The sequence below is a fragment of the Harpia harpyja genome, chromosome 21, assembly GCF_026419915.1.
Source record: "Harpia harpyja isolate bHarHar1 chromosome 21, bHarHar1 primary haplotype, whole genome shotgun sequence".
NCBI lineage: Eukaryota > Metazoa > Chordata > Aves > Accipitriformes > Accipitridae > Harpia > Harpia harpyja.
In genome coordinates, this window is record NC_068960.1 from 8805435 (window position 1) to 8829620 (window position 24186).

The window sequence follows — 24186 nt, forward strand, 5'->3', positions numbered from 1 at the left end:
GCACCCTGTCCGTCTCCTCGGGAGCTGGCACGCCCAAAGGATGGCACCTCGACCACCACGGGGTCACAGCCGGGCACCAGAAAACCAGCAGAAATGCTTAATTAACAGTTGCAGCAAATGAAGAGTCAGAACAGCAACGCGTGTCCTCGAGCTGGGAGGCGTCATGGCTGCTTGCCCCGAGCCCCAGCTGCTGGCTTTTGTTACAGCAGCCCTGCTTCCTTCTCCCACAGACCCCTGCGTGGTTCTGAGCGCACACCAGGACACTTTGCAACCAAATTAAAGGACAAAGCTACCAACAGCAAAGCAAATAACCTACCCAGACCCTGAAGAGTTCTCTCTCATACTAACAAGCACAGATCTTGCATAGCCCTATGGCTACAGCTAGAACCAGGCTCTGGTATTTCATTACGGGGACAGACCTTGGTTTCGGGCAACTCTGACCAGCAGTGGGATACTCAGGGTAGTATCTGAGACACCAGAGACTGCAGCGTCTCAGCATACGCACTCTGCAAATAAAAAACGCTACTCACATTCGGGGTTAGGAATGATAACCACCCCTAACTAGGGGGATAATGATGGTAAACTAAGTTAGAGATGATAAATGGCTTATCAAGACAAAACAAAAACCTAGACAAGCACCAAACCCTCATCTGCACCAGGCTGGAGATTAAGCTCTTACGAAACAAGCAGAACTAAGTCACCATTGCTTCATTCGGTGATTATGCCCCTTGTAGCCTTAAAAAGTTCGTATTTCAATAGAGCAAACTAGTGACATTAACCAACTCGTCCTTACTACAACTTTTCATCCGGTCTCAGGCTAACAGAAAACTTTAATTCAGGAATTAAAACAAAAAAAAACCAACAAAAAAAAACATTTTCACCATTTCATAAAGTGTTTATTGAGGATGGTAACACAGGATAAATCATGCAACAGCTCAGTAAAAAAAGGGAATCATTTAAAGGATAAAGAATGGTAACTGGTGCTGCTGATTTTGAAAAGTTTATAAAAAAAATACTAATTGTCCAAAAGTGACATCAAAAACCACTTGAAGCTGAACATGGAAGTTGCTTATAAAGCATTCATTAAAAAGAAAATGTAGATATTGTTTAAAATGATCACCTACAGATCACTGTAATCAACAACTTACAAGTCTCCCATTTCCATAGCTGCAATGGCGTAGCAGGGCTGTACATCCAAGATATTTAACCTTCTTTTCCTGAACAAAGAATACAGTCACAAACATTTGCCACTAAGCAACACAACCGCATCTCTTGCCCTTCATGACCCGCGCTGCCAAGTGCTTTCATTATTGGGATTACCTTCCCAAACATCATGGCAAAACAGGCAAGGGCCCATCCTTGTGGCCTCAAGAGATTTCCTTATTGTCCTCTTGCCATCAGCCTGTTTTAGAAGGGGAACAACTACAAAATGTGTCTGTTCCCCTCCTGGCACCAACATATATTTTAAATGAGGAACTCCATGTCAGCAGATGGCACAAAGACTGGGCACCAGCACATCACATCAAACATCGGTGGTTTCAGATTTAGAGTTGACGTATATTCACCTTTTGGAAAAAAATAAATATAGTGGAATGAAAATTGAATCAAAGGGAAAGAACAGATGACTACCATCCATCAAGGATGCACATATCTGTGCACTAAAAAAAAAAAAAAAAAATTCAGTCATTCAAAGAAATTATTGAAAATTAAAAAAAAAAAAGTTTGCACTTGTTCCTGGTCATAAACAATCTCACAAAAATCTCACTTTTGGAACTATTCCAATTGAAACCATACACTGAATTTATTAATACAGTATAAGTTTCTTTATGTAAAAAATCTTTATACATAGTAATAAAAAAGATAAAGGCAAGATGCATCAAACAGAAATCTGCTGGTTGTTTTTCCTCCGTTCTTACAGAGCCGCTGATGACTACCTGCACTATAAAGAGCTGTGTTTCTGACTTTCTGTCTCAAGCATCTTCGCCTTTGCTTGTGATAAGGATTGTTCTGTCCAAGCATCCAAAAGGACAGATGCTGGTGATGTTTTTTTTGGCACTTACGCTGGCAAACTGAGCTTCTTTCCCTTGAGTACTGTAAGGAAAAGCAGGAAAGAAAACAGTTAGCAAAACAAAGATGTGATCTAGGAGAAGCACACAGTTAAAACTTCAAAGGGACCAAAACCTATCACACAGAGTCACTCTGCTACAAAATGGGTGCACTGCAGCCAGTCCTCCCAAGCTTGCCTCTCTCTCTTCAATACTTACTGGTAAAACTATGGTGAATTAACAACTATTCCAATCCTGCCCTCTTGTGGCACCCTGGAATTCTCACTTTTCATCCTCATAGGACATACCAGTCTATGACTGTGGTTTCTTAAGAGAGTTATGACTAAAATAACATAGCTCCGTATAGCTTTGTAGTTATATGATGGAAGCCGGAATGTGAATAAAGGCAGAATTACTAATGCACCCAGCAGAAATGACTGGTTCTACACTTGGCATAAACAGAAGCATCCAAAATCCTTTGGACTCTTAAGGTATTTAAAACACTGAGAAAGGTGTCTGTAAGCATGGAATCTGCACAAGACAGTGTACGTTGTCAGGAGAAGCATGAGGATCATGCTTATCGATGGAAGACAACAGCAACATGTATTTAGCCATACTTATTTTAAATTTGTCAACGAAGTTCATCAGACCATTTATACATTTATATTCTATCCATACTCAAAAACAATCCTCAGAAATGCTCCACACTAGCAGAAAGTGTACTTGATAAATCTATCAAGGAGATTTCAGCGGTAATTTGCACACAGAATTAACAACATAGCAATGTCAATATAGCAGATCCCTACGAACATGTTAATTGCTACATTCCACAACCTGAAGCTGGAAGTTTTGCACCACTTACCTTTTGTAACATACAAATAGAAGAAGTCACAGTAAAGAACGGTCTGGACCACACCAGCAACAACAGCTATGAGGTCAAAAAATCCCTCAAAATAGTAGCGCCAAATCCAGTTGACTAAGTACAAGGCACGGTACAGACCCAAGAAGAAAAGATAGTGAGTAGTGATGGTCTCTGCTTCCCCAGTTTTGCTGATCATAAAAAGTTGAGGGAGAATAGCAACCGATTCAAGATAGATGGAGAAGGTCCATAGTATCTGAAAGGAAAAAAAAAAAACCAAACCCCACAGGTACATTCAACTGTCTTACTGATAACAGAAGCACAGAACATATTTGACTTGGCTTGACTTTTCACTCTAACAATGTTATGAATAGGTATAGTATTTTGGCAAACTATCCTTGGTACAGGAAAACCTAAGTGAAAGCTTCACAATCAACCGCGGGACAGTACAAGGGAACAACTCTCTTGGCAGACAGTGGACTCTCCAAACCAGCTGTCCAGTGAAGTGGCAGGCATAGGTTTCCTTGTGAGGAAACTCATGCGCATCCTTCAGTTCAGGATTCACAGTACCATGAAATACAGCTTACAGAACTGGTGCTGTGAAAAGCTGCAGGGAAGATGAAGTCCTTTTTTCCCATGTTCTTCCAACTTTTTTAATCTATTGATTTAAAGAATGAGTTAATACAGAACAAAATAATGCCTCTAAGTGTTGCAATTAAAATTCCTTTACTCCCTAATAAAATAATTTAACTCTAACAAATATAAAAACGCAGCTCAGTCCACTTAAAAATAAGCACCTAAAGTTATTCTCTATTTCGTGGGAAAAATTACCTGTTTGAACTCTCTATAATTACATTTTTAATATAATTTTTCTGATAGGAAAACACATAGCTGCATTTCAAATACAATGCAATTTTTTCTAATACTCTAGACCATTTGCGATTCTACAAAATTTAAGAAGTATTATAATTCCTTTTGTTTTCACCAGGTGGCACCAACTATCCTCAAACTGCATTCTGGGGTATTTCTTTAACAAACGTAACAAAAAGAAGGATACTTTTGAATTAATATAACCATCAGAGTGTACTGGGAAGAAGTTAAGTCTTCTGCTTAATAAAATAATCAATGTTGATCATAATGCTAGTCTCCTGAAGTGCCTTAAATTTTCACAGAAATCTACACTGTAAAGATGCATTAAGGAAACAGGATTAGCCTGAACCTACTAAACATAGACATCTTTCAAGCATTCTTCAATCAGCCTAAAAATGCTCGTCTTCATGTTCTAAATATTTTAGAGAAAAAAAGTATAACCTCCTGCCCACAATCAACTCACCTCCAGAGGAGAGAAGTCATGATTGACAAGAAATGAGAGTCCACCAACAGGAACTATCAGAAACTCCACTCTGAATGTATCATGGTTTCCATCATAGGTGGCCTTAAATTTCATGTAGATCAGATAGACAGTGGCATACGAGCAAGCAATGTAGATAAGCTGAAGAGCAAGGAAAGAAAAAAAAAAAAACCAAAACAACCCACAGAGGTTGCATGATTAGATCAAACTCACTGAACAAAGATACTCCCAGGCACTAAGAGGAGTAAGTGCTGTCCTTTTTTTGGTTGTTTGTATTATTTGTTTACATGCTTTTGCAGTTCCAGGCTATGTAGTGGTATTTTAACTTTTCTCAGCAGAGTAGTAATTCAAAACCAATGACTCTGGGCTCTGCTGGTTTTGTTGCTCTAAAGGCATCACCTTACCTCTGGCTGAAGTGAGTGTCCAAATTTTCTTTAAAGACCCTTTCCTGAGTAGACAGAACTAAGGAACTGACTGGAGAAGGAATACCCTTCTGCTACTGCAGGGGAAGCACTGGCCCAAAACGTTTAGGTTAAAAATATGCACATGCATACATGCAATAATGATGGAAGGGATCTTTTACATTCAAAAAGCCTGGGAGTGGTGTAGCTCATGGCAATTAAAAACCTATTCAATAAGCCCCATTCGGACTCAGCCATTTAACATATCACAAATTAGCTGATTTGATTTAGACCTTTAAACATCTCTAAAATCTGAAGAGTGGCAAGTGGACAGTGTTCTCCACCAACCAACAGGCCATAAAACCTGCACAACTAACAGACTACTGGAAGCACTGAACCAGAGTTTGGTTTCAGTTTCAGTTGATGTCTAACGTTACCATTTTTAACTGTTATAGTACAGTAGACTTCATACCTATTCCCTGTGGAATAGGCAAATAGCCTTATTTTACAGATGAGAAAACAGAATCAGAGAGAATACATGACTTTCTAAAGGTCAATCTGCCATCATCAGGACAGAGCTCTTATTGTCCTGGAGACAACATAGTACAGTAGACTAGACAAATAGTTTAGCTTCTGCCTCAGTTTTATCACAAAGATTAAATATTCCAAACCAATTATCACATTAAATATAGGTTCTTGACAACTGCAAAGTAACAGATTAAAAAACCCACTGTTTGCAGATGCTACTCATCATGAACAGCACTGCTCACAAACACAAAATGCTACAAATACTGTATTAAGAAGCTCAGAATCCAAAGACTCTTTACTACACTAGCACCCCAGCTGACTGGAGATAAAGGACCAGAGGACAGGATATCAGATACAAGGAACCCCTACTACAGGTGTAAACTAGTCGTAGTTAGTACGGTCATAAAAGACAACTAAGAAAGCGTGAATGAACCCCAACTCCTTATTAAAGATTTCTTCATGAGAATTATAATGTGTTTTGGGACACTCAGAAAATTTTCATTTTTAAAGATATCAAAATAAAAGAATGGTAGAAAAATGACTGCAGAGTGCACCAGCAGAAATGCATCCAATACTCAGATACAGGTAACAAAGAAACTATAAGTTACAGGATGCTACGAATCACAAAAATTAGTCTGCAGATCATTAAGAAAGGCAGATAGTGAGAATTTGTGTGTTTCTGTATATATTCCTGGAACACAGAAGAAATTAATTTTCCTAAATATCTGATGATCATTGCCAGACAAATACAGCAAGTTGGCACCTGTAGTTTAATTAATATTTCTCTAAAAACACTGAAGACAAACCTAACTCTACAGAAATTAACAGGGTTTTTTGCTGCAAATTACGGCATTTTCCTCAGATTAGAAAGTTCATCTAGTTATGCTCTGGGTAAGCTTATCTGCATAATAGTTCCTGTTCTCTACAACTGTATGTTATATACTCCTAAATATATGTAGATAGAACAAGAAGCTGTGTTGAGACACTCAAACAGCTTTGTCTTAGCACTGCAATAATGGGCTGAAAAGCCAATTATATCTAACAGTCTCTCTAAGCAGTAACCTTTGAAATTGTAATAGAGGCTTCCATTTTGCAAGTCAATACTGGATTTGAACAGAGGACCACTCTTTCATTACTGGAAAGACCCAGTTTAGTATGAGGTTGAACATCACAAGTGTCATTTCATTTATTCATTCCTTTTCTGGGTAGGAGGGCTGCAGAACATGGTCATGGTCATGACCCTGAATCACAACCAATAAATAAATTGCAAAAAACCCAAGCTGCTCTTTCAGTGCACCCAACAATAGCTTTCAATATCCTCAGAAATTACACAGGCAAAAAAGCTTGTATTTCAAGAATATTTTACTTAATCCCCAGTTCTTCATCTACACTGTTAATATTAAAACTTAAGCATACACGTTTGACTTGTTAGAAGGTAACAGTGTGAGTGAGCTTAAGATCTAAAATTTTATTTTACAGTATTATTCCCCTAATTCTTCAGTACATTTTGCATTATTGACTATCTAGTCTTTCCTCTTGGCAAAGTTATACTGCCCTCTGAACTGAAGTTGAAAACCATCAAGAAAATCCAAGAATAAAGGAACTGGATTAAAAACCTGTCTGCTTTGGTGCCACAAACGTGCTGCACTCTCCCAGTTTACCGCTTTATTTTCTTTTACTCAGCACCAGAAATGGCAGGAATAAATAAGAAATAACAAAAACATTCAGTAGGCAAGCGAACGGGGTATAATTTGATGGAAGCTACATTCCTAAAAGTGTACTCCTGTCAACTTTTGATCAGCCTCTGACCAGACACTAGCTGCAATTCTGGCAATGCATTTTGAACACTAATTTACCTTGTAGTGAATAAAAAGAGATTTACCTAAGCTCTAATGTCTCAATTAAGAAATAGAATTTATTTGAACCATTTTTCCAAAAGCTTTTTATTTTCAATAACCAAAATGGCATTTGTTCTAAATGTCACAGTCCCCATACAAATAGTTTTTAAAAACTGCATGTAGAGTGTAGAAAAAAGTAGGGGTTTGAGTCCATTTTCCACATTCTTTATCTAAAGCCCATCCAGAACTTATTCTGCAATAACTGTGCAGTTGGCTTATTTAAAGAGGCTTTTATTAATGAAATTATACACTCTGCATGCAACATTACTAGCTTTTCTAACTCTTCAGTATACTCTACCTTCATAGATGTGTTATACAATGAAATGAATGAAGTGAAGAGGTCCAGATAACGGGTAGTGAAGACCAGTGCAAACAGAAGCTGGCTTTTCCCAGAAATACCTAAAGTGATAAAAGAAATAATTAATTATTCAAAAAGTCATGATGTGCTTTAAAACACTTGATGCCAAGGATGAGAAAGGATATATCCTTTATTTCTAAGCAAGTTGATTACAGAATTAGGACAAAATCCAGGCTTCCAAGCTGTACAAACAGAACTGTAAGTTCATATATCTCAGTAGTGTGAATGTAAGTTACCTTGTACTGAAAGGGGTACTAGCACTACATAAGATTTAGAAGTTACTTACAGCAGATAGCTTGCAGGTGATATTTTCTGAAATTACACTATCTGTTCTGCATTATCATTGGGCGCTATGCAGCAGTGCTGCAATAGCTTTCAATTCTCACAGTGCTGTCACATGCCTCAGTATATTCTTTAGATGCTGAAGAGCTAGAAAGGTACAAGGGCAATAGATACTACAGATCCAGTGATAATCAGAAAGTATGCTAGCACCAATAACGTGATTTTAAAGGAATAAATCGATTTTAAAACATAAGGCAATGTATGCCTTAATTCAGAATTATTCAGAATTCTGAAACTTAATTCAGAAACTTAACTGACCACACAGTGGGGAAAAAAAAATTACCGAACAGTCAAAACCAAATGTTACTATGTACCATAACAAAATAAAAAAACCAAGAGAGAAGCGAGCTAAAATGACAAGACATCTACATGCATTGCAAAGTAACTTTTGATTTTAGGCCAAAGCCCCAACATCAAAATATTTGTTTGTACTTAACTTCAGCCACTAGAGCAGAGTTAGAAGCATAAAAGCTTTGCACAGTCAACCACTAAAAGCTTATGAAAACTGAGGTGAAGCATCGCTACGTAATACTGCTGTAGTGGTGTGTCACAGCAGGGGGACAAAACAACCTAGCCTGCGCCTCTGTCTTGTTATTCCAATTACTCTTGTTTTCAGTCATCCAGGGTAAAAATATTTGAATCTGTTCAGCTAAGCATGCAAACATTGTTCAAAAAACAACAGGGAAAAATATTCTCTAGGAGAGGGTTATGATGCAAGGCTGAAAATCCTTGTTCCTTTATACAGGGATATTTCTGAGAAAGGCTTTTATTAACAGTGCCATAAAGCAATTAGAAGAAAAGCTATCTGCTACAGTTATTGAATTCCTTTTTCACTCTGGCTTAAGAAACATTGAATAAGCTGCCCCAGAAGAAGGGACTTTATGTTTATACACAAAGTACAGGAATGGCTGAAACAGTAACAATTATAAAGGCTTCTTGTTTGCAACTTTCATATGTGAAATGTCTAGGAGGTGAGCCCCATGTGCTATGTGCAGAACAACCCAACTGCCCATAAGCAACTGCAGTACAGGAAACAGCAAATGCCTTAAAACCTACAGTTGTGCAAACTGTAAAACTATAAATCAAAAGCTCTAAATATTAAAACAAACAAACAAACACACCCCACCCCCTAAACCCCCAAACCAACCACTTCCCAAAGTTTAGAAAAAAAATACATTTGACATTTCTTGAACTAGAACTGTGTTGCCAAGTCAGCCAAAGCAGCACTCTCAGTTGTATCCCAGGTGTGCTCACTGACATTACAACCCTTGACAGAGCCCTGCTCTCATGCCAATAAAACCTCTCAGCTAGCAACACTGTCCTAAGGTCAGAACCTACAGGACAAAGAAACCCACCTGGACAGATTACAGTACAGCATCACACTACAGCATAGAGTTACATTAAATTATTTAGCATGCTATTTTCTTTTAGTAAATAACTGCGAACCGCAAAAAAAGCATATAAGATGCATTAATTATTGATAATGGCTATAAATTTGGATCTGGATGTATTGTCATGTAAATACAAGTAATACACTTGACAAATTCCTCTAAGCCATTGCCAGCCTCACCCCTCCCCCGCCCCAACCCAAAAGTTGTAATTTTTATTAAGGCTTTCAGTATTTACACTGAATTTTGAATCTTTAGAGTAGTCAAATGCTCCTGAAACACATCCTAAAGCTAAGCTGAAACTCATTTTCAAGTCAAGTAGGCTAGACTAGGCAAGGTTCAAAGTTTAAACTAAAGACCTATGCAGAGACAGCCAAACTGGGAGAATGCAAGATCTATACCACTAGCAAAAACAGGGGGAGGAAACAGGTAAAAACTATGCTGTATGAATGTGATGCATTTCAAAACTTTAGGAGAGATATCAATATACCTGCCACAGCACTGACCTTGGCTCACGGTTGGTAACTGCAATATACTGAGACTACACTGCTATTATTCTCATCCTTCTCCCTTTCCTTTTACTCCCGCAAACATTGCTTAGTTCTTGAGCTAAACACACATTTTTATTTCTTCTTCTCAAGCTCTGGGCCCAAATTTCAAAGAGTCAAACCTCTCATTTTTGTTTCATCCTCACACATGGAAAAACTCCAACTTCTGCACTCTAGCTTAGCTAAAATGATGAAACTTTAATTCAAAAGCTCAGCTGATTTTCACAGCCAGGGAGGACAGCAGAGCTAAAATTGTAGTACTTCCTCATCAACTTCATTCTCCTATTGTGAGTTAGGTAAAGAGCGATAGGAAGCAGCAGAGGCATTCAGTCAGCCTGGCTGTGGAGTGTGTGTACACTACTTACTATGAACTGCACATCACAACCATAAAATCTACAAACGGAAGTTTTTCTAAGGAAAGCCAGCCCATGCTTTGCCATAGAAACTTCACAGACTTGTAAAAGTATTTAATAAAAAAAAGTGGGTTTGTTCAGTATGAAGACCACAGAACCACAACTACTTTGGTTCTGCTAATAAAATACTAACATTATGAATCCTGTACTTTCACTTAAAAAAACCCAGCCTAACTCTAAACACAAATTTGTCAACAGAGAAAAGCAAAGTTTTCCTCCAAAGAGAAGGAAATTCCAAACCTACCTAAAGCAGCATTTTTTGAGAAAATGCAGACAAATTGGCAACAGCCAATGGCAAAGTACTGTCTAAAGTCTTCAACATAGCGTATGATCTGGTCCATAGTAGATACATAAACAAAATTATGAGAGACAGCTATGTTACCTAGCAAGAATATTACACATTTACTATCGACACTACTTTTTTAGAGTATTCAGCATATGATTTGACAGTCTTACAACTGCAGGTCACCTTTAACACTTGACAAATGACACTGAGAAAAGCAAATACATTTTTAGGCAGTAATTCACAGTACAAACAATCTGATTTGACTTGGGATGGATTAGAAAATAGTCTGAACATGACAATGTTTGAAAGCACAGGATTCTTCAAGTCTCATGAGTTTCCTAATTATGACATGAAGTCAATAATGGAGTTACCTGCTACATTCTCCACAGGTCCTAGTAATTATTTTTGAGCTGTTATCTGGAGTGGCAAACATTATTCCAAATTCTAAATTTGGAAACTCAAATAACTAGTAATGCAAAAAATTGTTTCCCTTCCAGCTCTAAAATCATGACTTGATTTGCTTTCCCCTTGTTCTCATTTTAACATATTGACTAAATTAGGAAAAAAAAAAAATACTAAGTTTGTCAAACACTGAAAACACAGACTGCTTCATAATGCAGATTATCCTAGCCTCACCTATTTTCCTCAATTAGAGGAGTCACTTCTGCAGAAAGAAAATGGGGACTGATGCGTCTTCAGAAAACAGTAGGTTGCAGCAGAGGTACACATGCTGTCTCCCTCTCGTTTCCAGCTGCTTTTACAGGCCTCTGAGCTCCTCCTGGAACAAAGGCCTCAGCCACACACAGATGCAACCAGAAGAGAGGAGTCGGCACCATGTGGTTTGCCAGCTCTTAGCAGATCACAGCCTACAGTTTAGCAATCAGTTAGAAGCCTTTATTTATTTCCTAAGCTTCTACTGCTTCAAAAGTGCACAGTTAAAGCAGCAGCTGGTTTGCCCGCATTTCCTTAGTCACCAATAACCATGAGGTATAAGTTTATTTAATTCGTAAACTGCTCTAATATGCAATGTACAGAAATCGAAGAAAGCCCACTCACAAGAGGCATTTAGCAGCTGCTCAACCTTAATCAGTAACTATTTAGGGGTTACCGTTGTGTATGATTTTACAAACATATTTTATGTGAATATATATTTATGAAGTTTTTATTAGTAGAAACCACAACTGACAACAACAAACCACTACATGGAACAGGATGGAGCCCCCAAAATAAAATCCCATGCTCCTTTGAGGTGCTCTTCTCATTCTAGACAAACTTGTTAGGCCTCAGACACTCATCTCATAGAAGTAACATGGATCTGGATTTACTCCTAAGGACTCAGGCAGAACTGGAAGACACCAAAACAACAACCCCAGACAAATGCATCCTGTTTCATTTTTTTTTGCTCAGGAAAATGAATGAAGAGGACGTTTTCTACCAAAAGAGTCCATGTCTGTATGTTTGTATTCAGGGATACCGGCTAATTTGGTAAAGGGAAGAGCTGAGGGCCCTATGTAATATAGGGCCATTTACTTTTCTGCACTGGAGAAAGCAGTACCAAAGATAATGATTGCTATGAGTCTACTTTCTTATGAACAAATCCCTAGTAAGAGATCCTCAAACACAACTGACGCAAGGAAAACAACATCAGATCACTTTTTAAGCAGAAAGATGGCACTAGATTACATTCCACTATACTGTGTAAATAACCTCACAACCAAAGATCACTTCAGAATCTCTTGGCTAAAACCCTATCTGAATTTCAGCCTTGCACTAGAATTTCTTGTTTTCCTTCTTCAGACAGCAAGAGATATTTAGTTTTTAGATCATTAACTCTGTTGTTTGTAATCCTGACTGCATTTCTCAAGGAAGGTAGAGGACAGAAGAGTTGGAGAAGGCCAGGCCCTCTCCTGCCAGATCCAGACAGAATTCCTGATCCACTACAGCCTGAGCCAGGAAAGTTCATTAGGAAAGAGCTCTTGTGCTTCATGACCTGAGAAACAATAGTTCTGCGCTACCGCTGCATTTGGACCGTGGAGTCATTTGCTTGAGCTCTTTTGTAAAATTAAGAACAGTTTTAACTTTACGTGTGTTTAAAACCAAAGCTATGCATTAACTAGTTTTTTTTCTTTTGCGCTATCAAGTGATTAGCAAAAAGTGACTTGACATGAAAACATACAGAACCTGTACTTCCTTTTACCTGTAGAGCAAATCTCTTTCATTTCCTCATTCTCAGTTCTTTCAGGTTGCAGCTTAAACTAATTCTTCACGCTCTTAACTGAAGACTTTACAGATATATCTGTTCAGGAGTGTTAACTCAGTATTTGAACGATATTTCATGTCGACACGTGGTAAACCGATTTCAAGAATAACCATGCTTACTAATGAAGGAGAAGCTCACCAGAGAGAGGGCAAAGTCAAGCTCACAGTCAAACCCCAGTCCACAGCAAAACCGCTATCTCCAGGGTCGGTGGCCTGATCCATGTAACGCAGAGCACTGAAATGCCCGTTTTGAATTACAACTCCTAGTTTTCCGAAAGAAATCAGCTATGCTGCAGTTATAATTGCAGTTGCAATTCCCTCCAACCACCACACCGTACACTAGAAGCAAAAAAGCAAACCACATCACACGGAATTCGAGCAAGCACGTACAAAACACGGGAGGAAGAACAAGCGTTTCTCACCCGGGCTGGCAGAGGAGCGGCGGGAGCGGGGCTTCTCGCCGGCACCCGGCCCGGAGGGCGGCCGGGACCCAGCTCCCCCCCCACCCCGCCACACCTCTCCCGCTGCCACGTCAGACCAGGCCAGGATCTCGACTGAAAGCCTATTCACTCCAGCCTGGAACCTCTCTCCTGCAGCTTCCTACTGCAGCTGCTCAGGCAAGCAAGAAAACACCCCAGAAGACCGATAAACGGCACGAATCGCGGTTTAATTCCTACCGCAGCGAGAGCGGAAAACAAAAGGGAAGAAGAGGGCGCGTCAGTCAGCCGCGAATGCAAACCGGTGCGCGGGGGGAAAGGGAGAGAGCGAGGGAAACTTCAGGATCTGCAAACTGCAAGTCAGCTACTCCCAACGCTGCACCAAAACCCGCTTCCACGCACCTGGAAGAGCGGCGCTTAAAGCTGCCGAGTAAACAGGCGGACGGAAGGCTGTGCGCTGTCAGGAAAGGCGAGAAAATAAGCTCCATAGCGGCCGGGCGCGGGGAGGGGACAGGAGGGGAGGGGAGGGAGGCTGCCCGCCCCGTGGGGGACGCATTCCTCCCCCCCCCCCCCCCCAAACCTGCCTCCCCATTCATTCGCTCGCCGCCGGGCAGTTACGTAAGGAAGGAGCGACCCTCCCGGGCAGCGCCGAGGTGGCGGAGCTCGGGGACCGAAGTGCAAATAATAATGGCAAACGCTAAACCTTCGTGGGAATCGCAGCTCCCACGAGTGCGGGGCGGGGGGGGGGCGTGGGGATGCGGCTTCCCCCTTCCTCCCTCCCGGCTGCCCACCCGCTTCCCCACACCCTGGTTTTGGAAGGGGGGCGAGTTTGGAGGGAGGTCGGTCAGGACGAGAGCTGAGCCCCCCCCCTGCGCTGAGGGGAGCGATCGTCCCTTTTCACCTGCCCGGGGCGAGCTCTGCCCTCTCGCTCCGGGGGCCTTCAAGGGGCGCCTCGGGGGACGGGACGGGACACACAATCCCCCCTGCCCCGCCTCTCCCTGCTTTACCACAGCCGCCTCCCGGGCAAGTGGGGCAGGCGGGACCCCCCCCCGCGCTGGCCCCCAGCCCCCCCACCGGCTCGGCCGAGCTCTCCTCAGGGAGCGGTCCCCGACGGGCGGCAGAGGCGATCGCAGCACACCCCTCCCCCGCCCTCGCCACGGCGAGAAGGCGGCGATGGCGCCCAGCCCCCAGCAAGGCTCCCCTCAGCCACCGCGGCCCGGAGCTGCCCGGCCGGTCCCGCCGCCCTCCCCTCGCCTCGCCCGCCCAGCGGCCTTCCGCACGCACCCGCGCAGGAGCGGCTCTTCCAGATCTTGAGCAGCAGGATGATGATGGCCGCCAGGTGGGACAAGTCCCCGGTGAGGCGGAAGATGTTCATGGCGGCGGCGGCAGAGGCGGCGGCGCAGCCCGGAGCCGGGGAGCGAAGATGGCGTAAGCTCAGCGGGCACCGAGCGACGTGGCCCGGGGACGTGGCCAGACAGCCACCGCGCCCGGTGCACCCTGGGAAACGGGAGGGAGCGGCCCCGCCCCTCCGCCCCGCGCCGCCTACCCGGCGGGGGTGGCGGAGTCGTTAGCCCTGAGGCCAGCCCTGTCCCCTCCGTCCGGGGCGCGGGGGGACACGGACGACACGCACGGCCGCCCTCAGCCCTCCTAACGCCGGCGCTGAGAGGCGAGCGGCCCGGGGCCGGGGCCGGGCCCAGTGTCGGCGGGGCCTGGCTCCCCGCCAGGCCCTGAGGAGTGAAGTCTTCGCTTCGGGTGCCGGGCAGGGTGTCCGGCCCCGAGGGCGGAGTAGGCCACGGCCCCCTTTTTTTGCTTTAAACTCTTCAGAAGCCCTTTCGGATGAATAAATTCGGGATTCTTTTGTTAGCGAGCAGTAAGCAGAGGGGAGCGCTGGGCAGCCGGGAGCGGCTCCTGCGCGGGGGAGGCCCCGGCGGCACCTCCCGGCCCCCAGCGCCGGCCGGGTGCCTGTCAGGGAAACAAGGACCCAGGACGAAGGGAGGAGAGAAGCTGCCCTGTAATTCAGCCGTCAGACGTTTGGCTGGTTGAGCAGCTGATGTTTAATAGCTGTCGTCATGCTTTGTGAAAACGAGCAATTGACTCGATTCATGTTTGGTAGCCCAAGAGAGTATGCAAATCTTCCAAGAAATAAAATAGCAATTATTCCTTGCAACAGTAAGGCTTTGTGAGTTAGCATGCTGCCGCTCTGCAGTCCTGAATCCCTAAACCTGAAGGAGGGCATCACCATCGTAGCTGTCCAGTGTGCAGTTCAAGGAGGTACCTCCTCTTAAGTGGTATTCTAGTAACTCTCCAATGCTTTGCTTTTCTGTAGCATCTCAGAAAGGGTAAGTTATTTCTTAAAAATCTCTTGATTTACATTATTTCATGCCCCGTTTGAGGAAATAGCGCAAGGACTTCACGGTTACAGAATGGTGTACAGAACCATGTACAGAAAATTTCCCACAGCAGAAGGTTATGTTTTGTTTGAAAATTTATGAAAAGGATCCTAACTGCAATCTTTCATTTTCTTGTTTAAAACGTAGCATAAACATTGAAATCCTTAAAGGGCTTACCTATTCCCTGAAAGAAAAGAGAACTGATTAGTACCTCCTACTGAGTTTATCTTTTTTTAATAAGTACCCACAGTGTGACAGAAACAAATTTACTTACTTTCAGCGATTAGGAATCAAAGCCTGTCCTCTTAAATCACTGTCTTTACAAGTACAGCAATACAACCCCTTGACAATGTCCATAGTACCTCTTAGCTTACACTTAGAATGGTCTAAGAGGTTATATGTTACATTTGAAAAGTTTAATAGATTTGAACTCTAGTAGACTGATTATTTTAAACAGATACTGAATAACTTGTGGCATCAAATAATGTTTGATGTAATTACCAGTAAGTTGCCTACTTGAGGACACATGTTAGGGACCCAAATCCAGTACTCAGAGAATTTGTACTAAAGACGACAGCATTTGACAGAACTCCCCAGGTCCATGGTATAGACTGCAACAGTGGGGGAGAAAGTGCAGCTATGTAAGTACAACCTCTGTGGCTGCAATGCAGTGGCACTTCCATCACTACATAAAAGTGTAACAGTAAGGTCTGACAGTACAGTTTATGTCTTAGAGCACTGGCTGAACTAGCTGGATTAGCTGTTTGACACAGGCTTGATTGAAATATGTACATTTAATATGTCAGTTGTAAAGAATTCTAAAAGGATGAATACTGAAATAAAAGTAGCTAATAAAACCACTGACATGCATATCTGGAATCTATTTTAATAGATACATTAAAGGCAGAAAGCTGACATCCCTTCTCTCTCAACCCCTTTCACAGTTCATGCAGGATATAGTCAGAACTTGTTTGTGATCTAAGTTGTTTTCTGACATGTGATTATATATTGAAACATGTCAGGCCCCAGTTAAAGATGACCTAGGGCAGCTTTAGCTTGTGCATCAAACCAACACATGATTTTAACTATAGCAATAGCTATTCTTTGAAAAATCAATACAGTTCTTTTCTATACAACAGTTTAAAATTATTGGGGAAGTGAGTAGAAAATACTATCTTGCTGTGTTTGTGACAGATTAGTATTTTCCACTATTTTCATATTTCTTCTCTAGGAGTTTACTCTTTTCTCCTTGTCCCCCAAAGAGAAGATCGCAGATATTAAGTGAGATGCTGTGAAATATTTGTACGGCTAATTAATACCAGCTAAAACATTGTAAGAGAAACGTTATGCTGTTGCCAGCAAAGCAAGAAATCCAGCAATCACGATCCCTCCATTTAATACTGGAATGTATAATCACTTGGATTGTAAGCTCTGAACATGCCTTGTGTTCCTGCATCATGAGGGCAAGAAAATCCTCTCATTAATCCGGATCAGAAAAGCAGACTGATGCTGAATGGGAAGGGGCAGGAAGAGACAGATGGACATTGGCTGCTTGCTACTCATTGCAGAAAAAATGTAATATGTTTCTAGACTATCTATTTCTGGGTAGAATTAAAGAACCAGATGTGAATTTTGATAAGAGTACCCTGTGGTACAAAACTGCTACAGGTCCTGATACCAGGCAAGGTCAGGTGGGGTGTATGAGCTAGTCCCGTAATTTCTCTGTTTAAGGACTGAGTAGATAGATATGGAAAGATAGTTTGATAATGGATCAGACACTTCACTAAAATATGAAGTTCTGGATACCTGGATGGTACACAGATTTATTTTGTTCTCTGAAAAGTTCATCATTTATCTGCACTTTTAAAAGCATGCTGTATAACAATGCACAAAATACTGTTTCTACGGAGCAATTTCAGATGTTCTGGGGTACCGATAAAAGAAATTTAACATACATTGCAGTTTGTGTTTGTTCTTTGCAGGCCTGTCTTTTCTATCCAGTTTCCCACCTGCCTTACTGGAAAGGGAAGTCAGATCCCTCACCTCAACAGCAGTGGAGTAAGCAGTCCACAAGGCTGTCCCACTTCATATGACACAGGAGAACAGGAGAGAATTTTTTATTAATCAGGACTATAAGGGAGTAAAATAAGGTTCTTAGTCCTCCTTAGGCCCATGTATCTACAGATCTTGCTTTAAAAAAACCAAAGCACACACTTATCAAAAACATTTTCACTGAGATAAAGAGACAGCATTGCTTAAAGTTGTGTACCAGCCTAGAGGAGAGGGGAAAAAAAAAGAAAAAAAAAAAAAAAGAGGGAGAGATTATTTAAGATTTGATTTCTACTCCTCCCTAAGGAAGACAGCCTATCACAAGGGAACGAGGTACTGCAGTTTAACGAGTTACCATTCCTCGACTGATATGTCGTAATTGGCTGTGTGTACACTCAGAAGCAGCATGCGGCATCTATAACCACAACGCAGTAAGAATACCAGGAAGTGCACTATGGCCAATGTTACGGGATTACCTGCTCAAGTGACACATTCCAGGCGACTATTCAATTTCATGCTTATTTGTGAGTGTCATTTGAGTTAGATGGACCTTTCTTATAAACCCGGGTGCATTTGACTGGCACACCTGGGAGGAATGCCTCACATCTGCTTCAACAGGGGCAGACAATGGGACTCTTAACAAAGTCCCAGACTAGTATGATGGGGCTGCAATCTGTGTTATGGGACAATAAATCAGATGGTGACGATCCTAAGATAGGCGCAGCAGTCAAGTGATAAGCTAAATCTGCCATAATGCAGTACATAATTGCCTCTGGAATATTTGAGCAGATTAGACAGAAGCATAAAGGGCTTCTTAAAATTAAAGAAGGATGCCATTTTTTTTTAAAAGCAATATCTTTAGAGCCTCACACTGATAGGAGTTGGTTAGCTCTGATGTGACAGATTGAGATCACTGGGAGTCAAACATTCCATGTACTACACAAACCTGACAACAGCCATAATGCCAGCTTTAACGGACAGTTTTCAGACACTGTGGATGGGTAGTTGTTTTCTTATCTCCAGGGATTTAAAGATACCACAAATGTGGCGTTTCCTCAGTACCAGGTGGTAGGGATATTTTCTCTATTGGTGATGCAGAACTAGTAGCCCCTTTCTCTTTTCTAAACACGATTCTGAATATAAAGGTGTCAGGCACTGACATAATAAGCCAACAAAGTACTTCTTCCCGTCTGTTAACTCCTTAAAAATCCTACATCCAATCAAATGAATTAAACGAAATACCTCCTTGTACAAACTGCTGGACAGGGCCACCTGCCAAGTGGCTCACAACACTCAGAAGAGCTAGGCCTACACCAGAGTTATGTCAGACTGTCAACAGTCGGATGTATATCCTGCAGTACGTACAGCAGTGCCTAGCAACCATCAGAGTAGTCACAAGTGGAGGGGAGAGCTGCAATTCTCACAATATGCAGATAAGAAAATCATTGTCATGATATATATTCAACAGCAGATTTATGCATTAATCTGATTTTTTTTCCTCATTCTCAAATATAAATGTTAGAACTAAAAGGATCTAGGAAAAATTAAGCTTGGTTTAAACAAATGTTACTCACATCTACAACAAACAGCAACATTTCTTTAAGGAGCAAAGAAATCTTTATACAACATTTCTCTGTAGTATATTCTTGCCCCAAATCCCGATGGTGTGAAGGAAAAGAGAGGGACCGTGAGACATTTTTCCCATTAATGCATTCCAGTGAAAGTGATCATGTGCATTTTGTATGTAATACACATACGCACAGGGGACAGATCCGTACGACTAGCAGTATCCTATGGCATGGATGCCTGCATTAAGGGGTTCTGTGGTTTGTTTCACAGGAGTAAAAAGGGAAGTGTACACGTTTCAGTTTCCTCTTAGCAATGGAAGTGTGCTAGATTGTGAATGGATAGCAGATTACATACATGGATTACATACTGTGCATACTAGTGCTCTCCATCTCTTTCTCTCCCTTCCATCTACTCTTCCCACAGAAATTCAGTTTCAACAATTTTGAGGGAGGTATCTCATGAATCACAGTTTTTGTAGAATGGGTTTTTCCATCAGTAACCTTTACAAGAGGTACACTGGCAAAAGTAAAATTGCTTTTCTACAACACTCGCCATCCAAGATGCTGACACCATCTTACGAACCAAATAGGATTTGTAATCTCATTTTGAAATAAGTACAACATTAAGTGGGTGCTCCACATTTACCCTTCCTACACCGTTCTGGTAAAAAAAAGATATGTCTTTGACCAAATGTAAATGCAACGCCAAAGTTATTAACATAATTATTAAATTAATAAAATAAATAAATAATCAAGGAGTTCAGCTATTTAAAAGCACTTGTGCTTGAAAGAAATTACAGCACAGATGGCACAAAACAAAGAGCTCACTCCTGCTCCAATTAAAATCTAAACTCTGACTCACATAATTGCAGATGGAATCACTCCCAGGTACACTGACAGAAGAAGATCATTTTCAGCTCATATAGATTTTTGAAGTGCTTGGTATAGCTAAGCCATGTATCTGACTTTAACAGCTGAACTGGAAATGCTGACTGCCCTCTTGACTATGAAAATATTCTCCCGCATCTTCACTGAAGTGCACACAGAATTCAAGTCAGGCAATTTCTAGAAATCAAACAACCTTTCAAGTACTTTCACATCTAAATGGGGCAGAACTTTTTAATGTGAAAAAACAGATAAATCTTTATAATGTATTTGATCCATTGAAGCATTTTTTGGTTTAAGTGGGCATTTGCATGTATTTGCTGGGATTGATAAAACAATTTTTTTTCTATTTAAATAAATGTTGCAATCTACTGTTTACATGCAGAAAAGGAAATGCAGTGGGAAAAACTGGAATCTTAGCATTAGAGAAAAAGGTGCAAGGCAGTTTGCAGCAAGAGTAGTTCTTTGCTTATAAAATGCAAAAGTAGAGCATGCAATATTATCTGTAACATCATGTCACACTTGCCAGGGTTAGTTATAGGCAAAGGCAGTTCCTAGAGCAGCAGATTGCTAAAGGGGGAGAGGGAACAGGAGGGGGTGAAAAACGGCCATGCTCTCACTGCCTACTTTGCCAATAACAAAGCCCTGAAAATCAGGTTAGCTCCTGCTGCTGCAGGAATTACTGAATATATGGGACTGTGGTGGGAGCTGTTATTCCCAACAGCAGCAGCAGCTAACATTCACCCTTCCCCCAGCAGCAGCAAAAGCAGCAAGCCTCTTCCCTCCAGCCCTCCCTCCCAGCCCCACTCCTATTGCTTCCCTACCTGCAGCAAAATTTCAATTCTGCTTTCAGTGCTAAGAAGCTAGATGTAATGTTTGTCATAAAGAAATACAAATAAAAGTTTGAAAGGCATTTACTACACTACAGCCCTAAATGAAAAAGCTAAACTTTTAAGTCTATGCATTGCCTTTTTTAGTCTGGAAAAGATAAAGACTTTTGCAATGCCAAAACAGAAAACTGTACCATGCATTCTTGGCATAAAATCATGTTGAACAACATCAGAATGTACATTCACATGCAGAGGATTTTTAATATATCTGTTTTTTCCATTGTTTAAAATACTGAGGTGTGGCATGATAAACATTAGACACGTAAGCCATATGTTGATAAAACACATGAAAATATTTGTGGTTTATAATTATGAGAAATTGGTTATTACAGAGCTTGTGGAAAGTACTGGATTGACAGTCCTAGTAGTATGTAGGCCCAATGAACAGTTTTCCCTTACTATTCCCATGTGTATGCTTCAACCCCACCTGAAGTGAAGGGACTATCTCATGAACACAAGCAGGTTTCCATGGGGCATTTTGTCACATGAAATACTAATAGTATTGCCAATGCCCTCTGTGTCAACAGTTCTGTGTTGAATACATACAGCCATGGGGAACTACGTTTGATACAGGTGCTTAAATTATAGAAACACGTCATCACTTTTTATCTGAGCAGGATTTAAACCAGCAGCCCAGAGATGAAGTTATTTTATTGCAACAGGAGTAACTTTTCGTACGGTTTCTACTATGTCACACAGAAGGATAGCCTCTGTCCAGAGGAATGTACACTCAAAGTGGAAGAAGAAAACCCAACAGATGGATACAACAGCGTGACCAAATTAGCCAACATAAAATGCACTGGGTACAACACATCAGCCTCCAAATAACAGTCACCTGCCACCTGTCCCCTAGGTCATTCAGGCTCCTCCCTAACACATAACCATATATTTCAGTGATTTTCTCATGAGACAGATAAGCCATTTCCAGTTTTCAAATTTGTCTGAAGTATTTGGAGGGATCCTGTGTTACTTGTTAATGGTAAAGGTAGGGAAAGGGGATACTTCACATCATGATGGCAGATGAAGGTGTTGCTTTTAAGAAATTAACCGCATTGCACTTGGGCATCTCGGAACCTCTTGATTGTACTATTCATGCTGAGCTGCAAGTCTTTATCTCTAGCATCTCCTTTGTAAGCTCCGGGACACTGAAAAGCAAAAAGCAAAGAAAAACACTAAGTCTTTTGACATACTTTGATATGCAGTCTTAAAGACTAAGTAGAACACTTAAGCATTTAGTTTGCTTAATTGGAATTTATACCTTAAGCCCACCAGTGCTCTCATTAAATTTTAGCCTGGCAAAATGGTAAAATCCAATGAAAGTTAATGGCAACATTCTTTTAACTGGAGATTATCAAAGCGGTTATGGAATAAAATCTTATCAGGAACAGGCAAAATACAGATTAATACCAACAATGTGTTCCAAATAACAATGCAGTAATGGATTGGTGTTACATGGAATTTTAAATATACTTTTGTTAAGGTTGGCTTTACAGTAAAGATAAGATAAAGTGCTTTCCCCTTGATTAGATTCTAAGATAGTCTAACAGAGACAGACACCTTTGTAATACAGAAAAATTATTCAGAAATTGTTATCTCTGTATACAAAGCAGGAAGGGGATCCCACAGTCCTTCACCCTGTGCTGTTCACTGTTAACAAGTGAACTATGTTTCTGTTATAAAGCTACCTCTTATGAAAAGTATAACTTACCTCAAGCTTAGCAATCATGGATTCAGAAAGGCAGCTGCAGTGTAAATACAGCACACAACCAGATGCCAAAGCCACTCAAACAAGGAGCACCTGAAAAGCAGAAAGCATTATGTCTTACCTACACCACCCCAAAGTGGTGCAGAAAATTCTAACATTTGAATCCTAATTACATTCAGCTGCTCAAAAGACAACACCGGTCAGAATGGTCACTTCCAGTTTAACACGCACAGCTCTGAAAAGAAGCATTTCATAGGGGTGGTACTCACTAAAGACAGGAATAATGAACCAGAAGCTCAAGAACTCACGTGATCTTTACCCAGAAAACTCGTCCCTTTGGCATATCTACAGAGGCAACAGGTCACGCATGTGAGGGAGCTGAGCCAAGCGCACTACTCGGGTGTTTCTGGGAAGGTCTGCTCTTAATTCCAGCAAGGGCATGATAGCAGTTTAGTCCCCCTTACTCCTATTTTAACACCTCAACATCCCTCTCTTCTTCAATAGTTTATGTCTCACTGGTGTCACTGGAAGCAACAATATTTGCTGTCTGATAGGGGTAAGTTCTCAACGTTGGCTTGACTATGTGCAAACTCTCACTCACTGTAAAACTTCCATTAACATACTTGCCAGCATAACCTGCCCAGTATAAACTGCAATATGGGGAAGTAAAACGTTAAACCACTGAAGCATATGTACTAATAGGCTTTAATTCCAAATAGAATGGGAACAGCAGGAAAAACTGTTCAGGATGTCCTACAGTCTGGATAAAGATGCTAATCCACCCCAGTGCCACCTCCTTTCCCACTTGCAGCTCTGCAAACAAGGTTCTGCTGCAGATAAAGGTTGTGATCTGAAGGTCCAGAGATGGAGAGCCCTGCCTTAAATTAGGCAAAGAATATGGGAAAGGAGGAGAGGGAAAAGCTCACTGCTTCAGACTACATTTTACATAAGCTAGTGCTTAGCATAGTATAATGCTACTAGCAGCATATAGGTGCTAATGCCATCTGACAATCTTCCTCCATTATCTCTTGCTGTGGGTAAATCTAACAACATACTTGCTGTTTGTCTTGGTCAGGCATGTGATTTGAGGCATGAGTTAAAAAGTTGATTACAAAATTCACTGTAACCCACCTTCGAAATACAGGTCTGATCCTGGTAGATGCTGCAAGACTGCACACCCCACTGGTGTGTGTGTCCTTCCCCTCTAAGCAGGAGGAGGGAGTGACTACTCACCACTTGGAGCTGGGGTTTGCATGGCCTGAGTAGTGCTTGCACCGTTTTGCGTCTCTGGGGTGCTTGTCCTGGCTCTGTCCAGCGCCAACTGAAGGCTCTGGAGCTGTGATGCATTCAGATGCTCACGCTGCAATCTGGTAACCATGGCGGCATTTTCAGGGCCCAGGTTTGCTATTTGTTCTGCAGACAATGCCTAGGAAGAATAAAAGCCAGAAAAATTGGTTTAGACTGTCAATTACATAAGGCAGGTAAGGAATCAGAAGTCAGCACTGTCTTGGCATTTGGAATCACGGGAAGCAGCCTTCAACATTGCGTTGCTATAAAAGAGCTCAACAGAGCTTAAAAAAAATCCT

The 24186-nt window shown here is 41.5% G+C and overlaps 2 protein-coding genes across 2 annotated transcripts in view; both read right to left on the minus strand.

The window, feature by feature from the left end:
• Positions 1–874: 874 nt before the first annotated feature.
• KDELR2 (KDEL endoplasmic reticulum protein retention receptor 2) lies at positions 875–14606 on the minus strand. The gene is made up of 5 exons (XM_052773118.1): positions 14398–14606; positions 7381–7481; positions 4238–4396; positions 2908–3160; positions 875–2091 (listed from the first exon to the last, which is right to left on the minus strand). Exons 1-5 carry the CDS (start codon positions 14486–14488, stop codon positions 2057–2059), a joined length of 639 nt encoding a protein of 212 aa, XP_052629078.1. The 5' UTR covers positions 14489–14606; the 3' UTR covers positions 875–2056.
• A 6466-nt stretch (positions 14607–21072) lies between these two features.
• Positions 21073–24186, minus strand: part of OTOA (otoancorin) — a 41006-nt gene continuing 37892 nt past the window's right edge. The window contains exons 28-30 of the mRNA XM_052773121.1: positions 23834–24026; positions 22604–22693; positions 21073–22040 (exon numbers count right to left, since the gene is read on the minus strand). Coding sequence (XP_052629081.1) covers positions 22626–22693; positions 23834–24026 — 261 coding nt within the window. The 3' untranslated portion in view covers positions 21073–22040; positions 22604–22625. The remainder of the gene's footprint in view (positions 22041–22603; positions 22694–23833; positions 24027–24186) is intronic.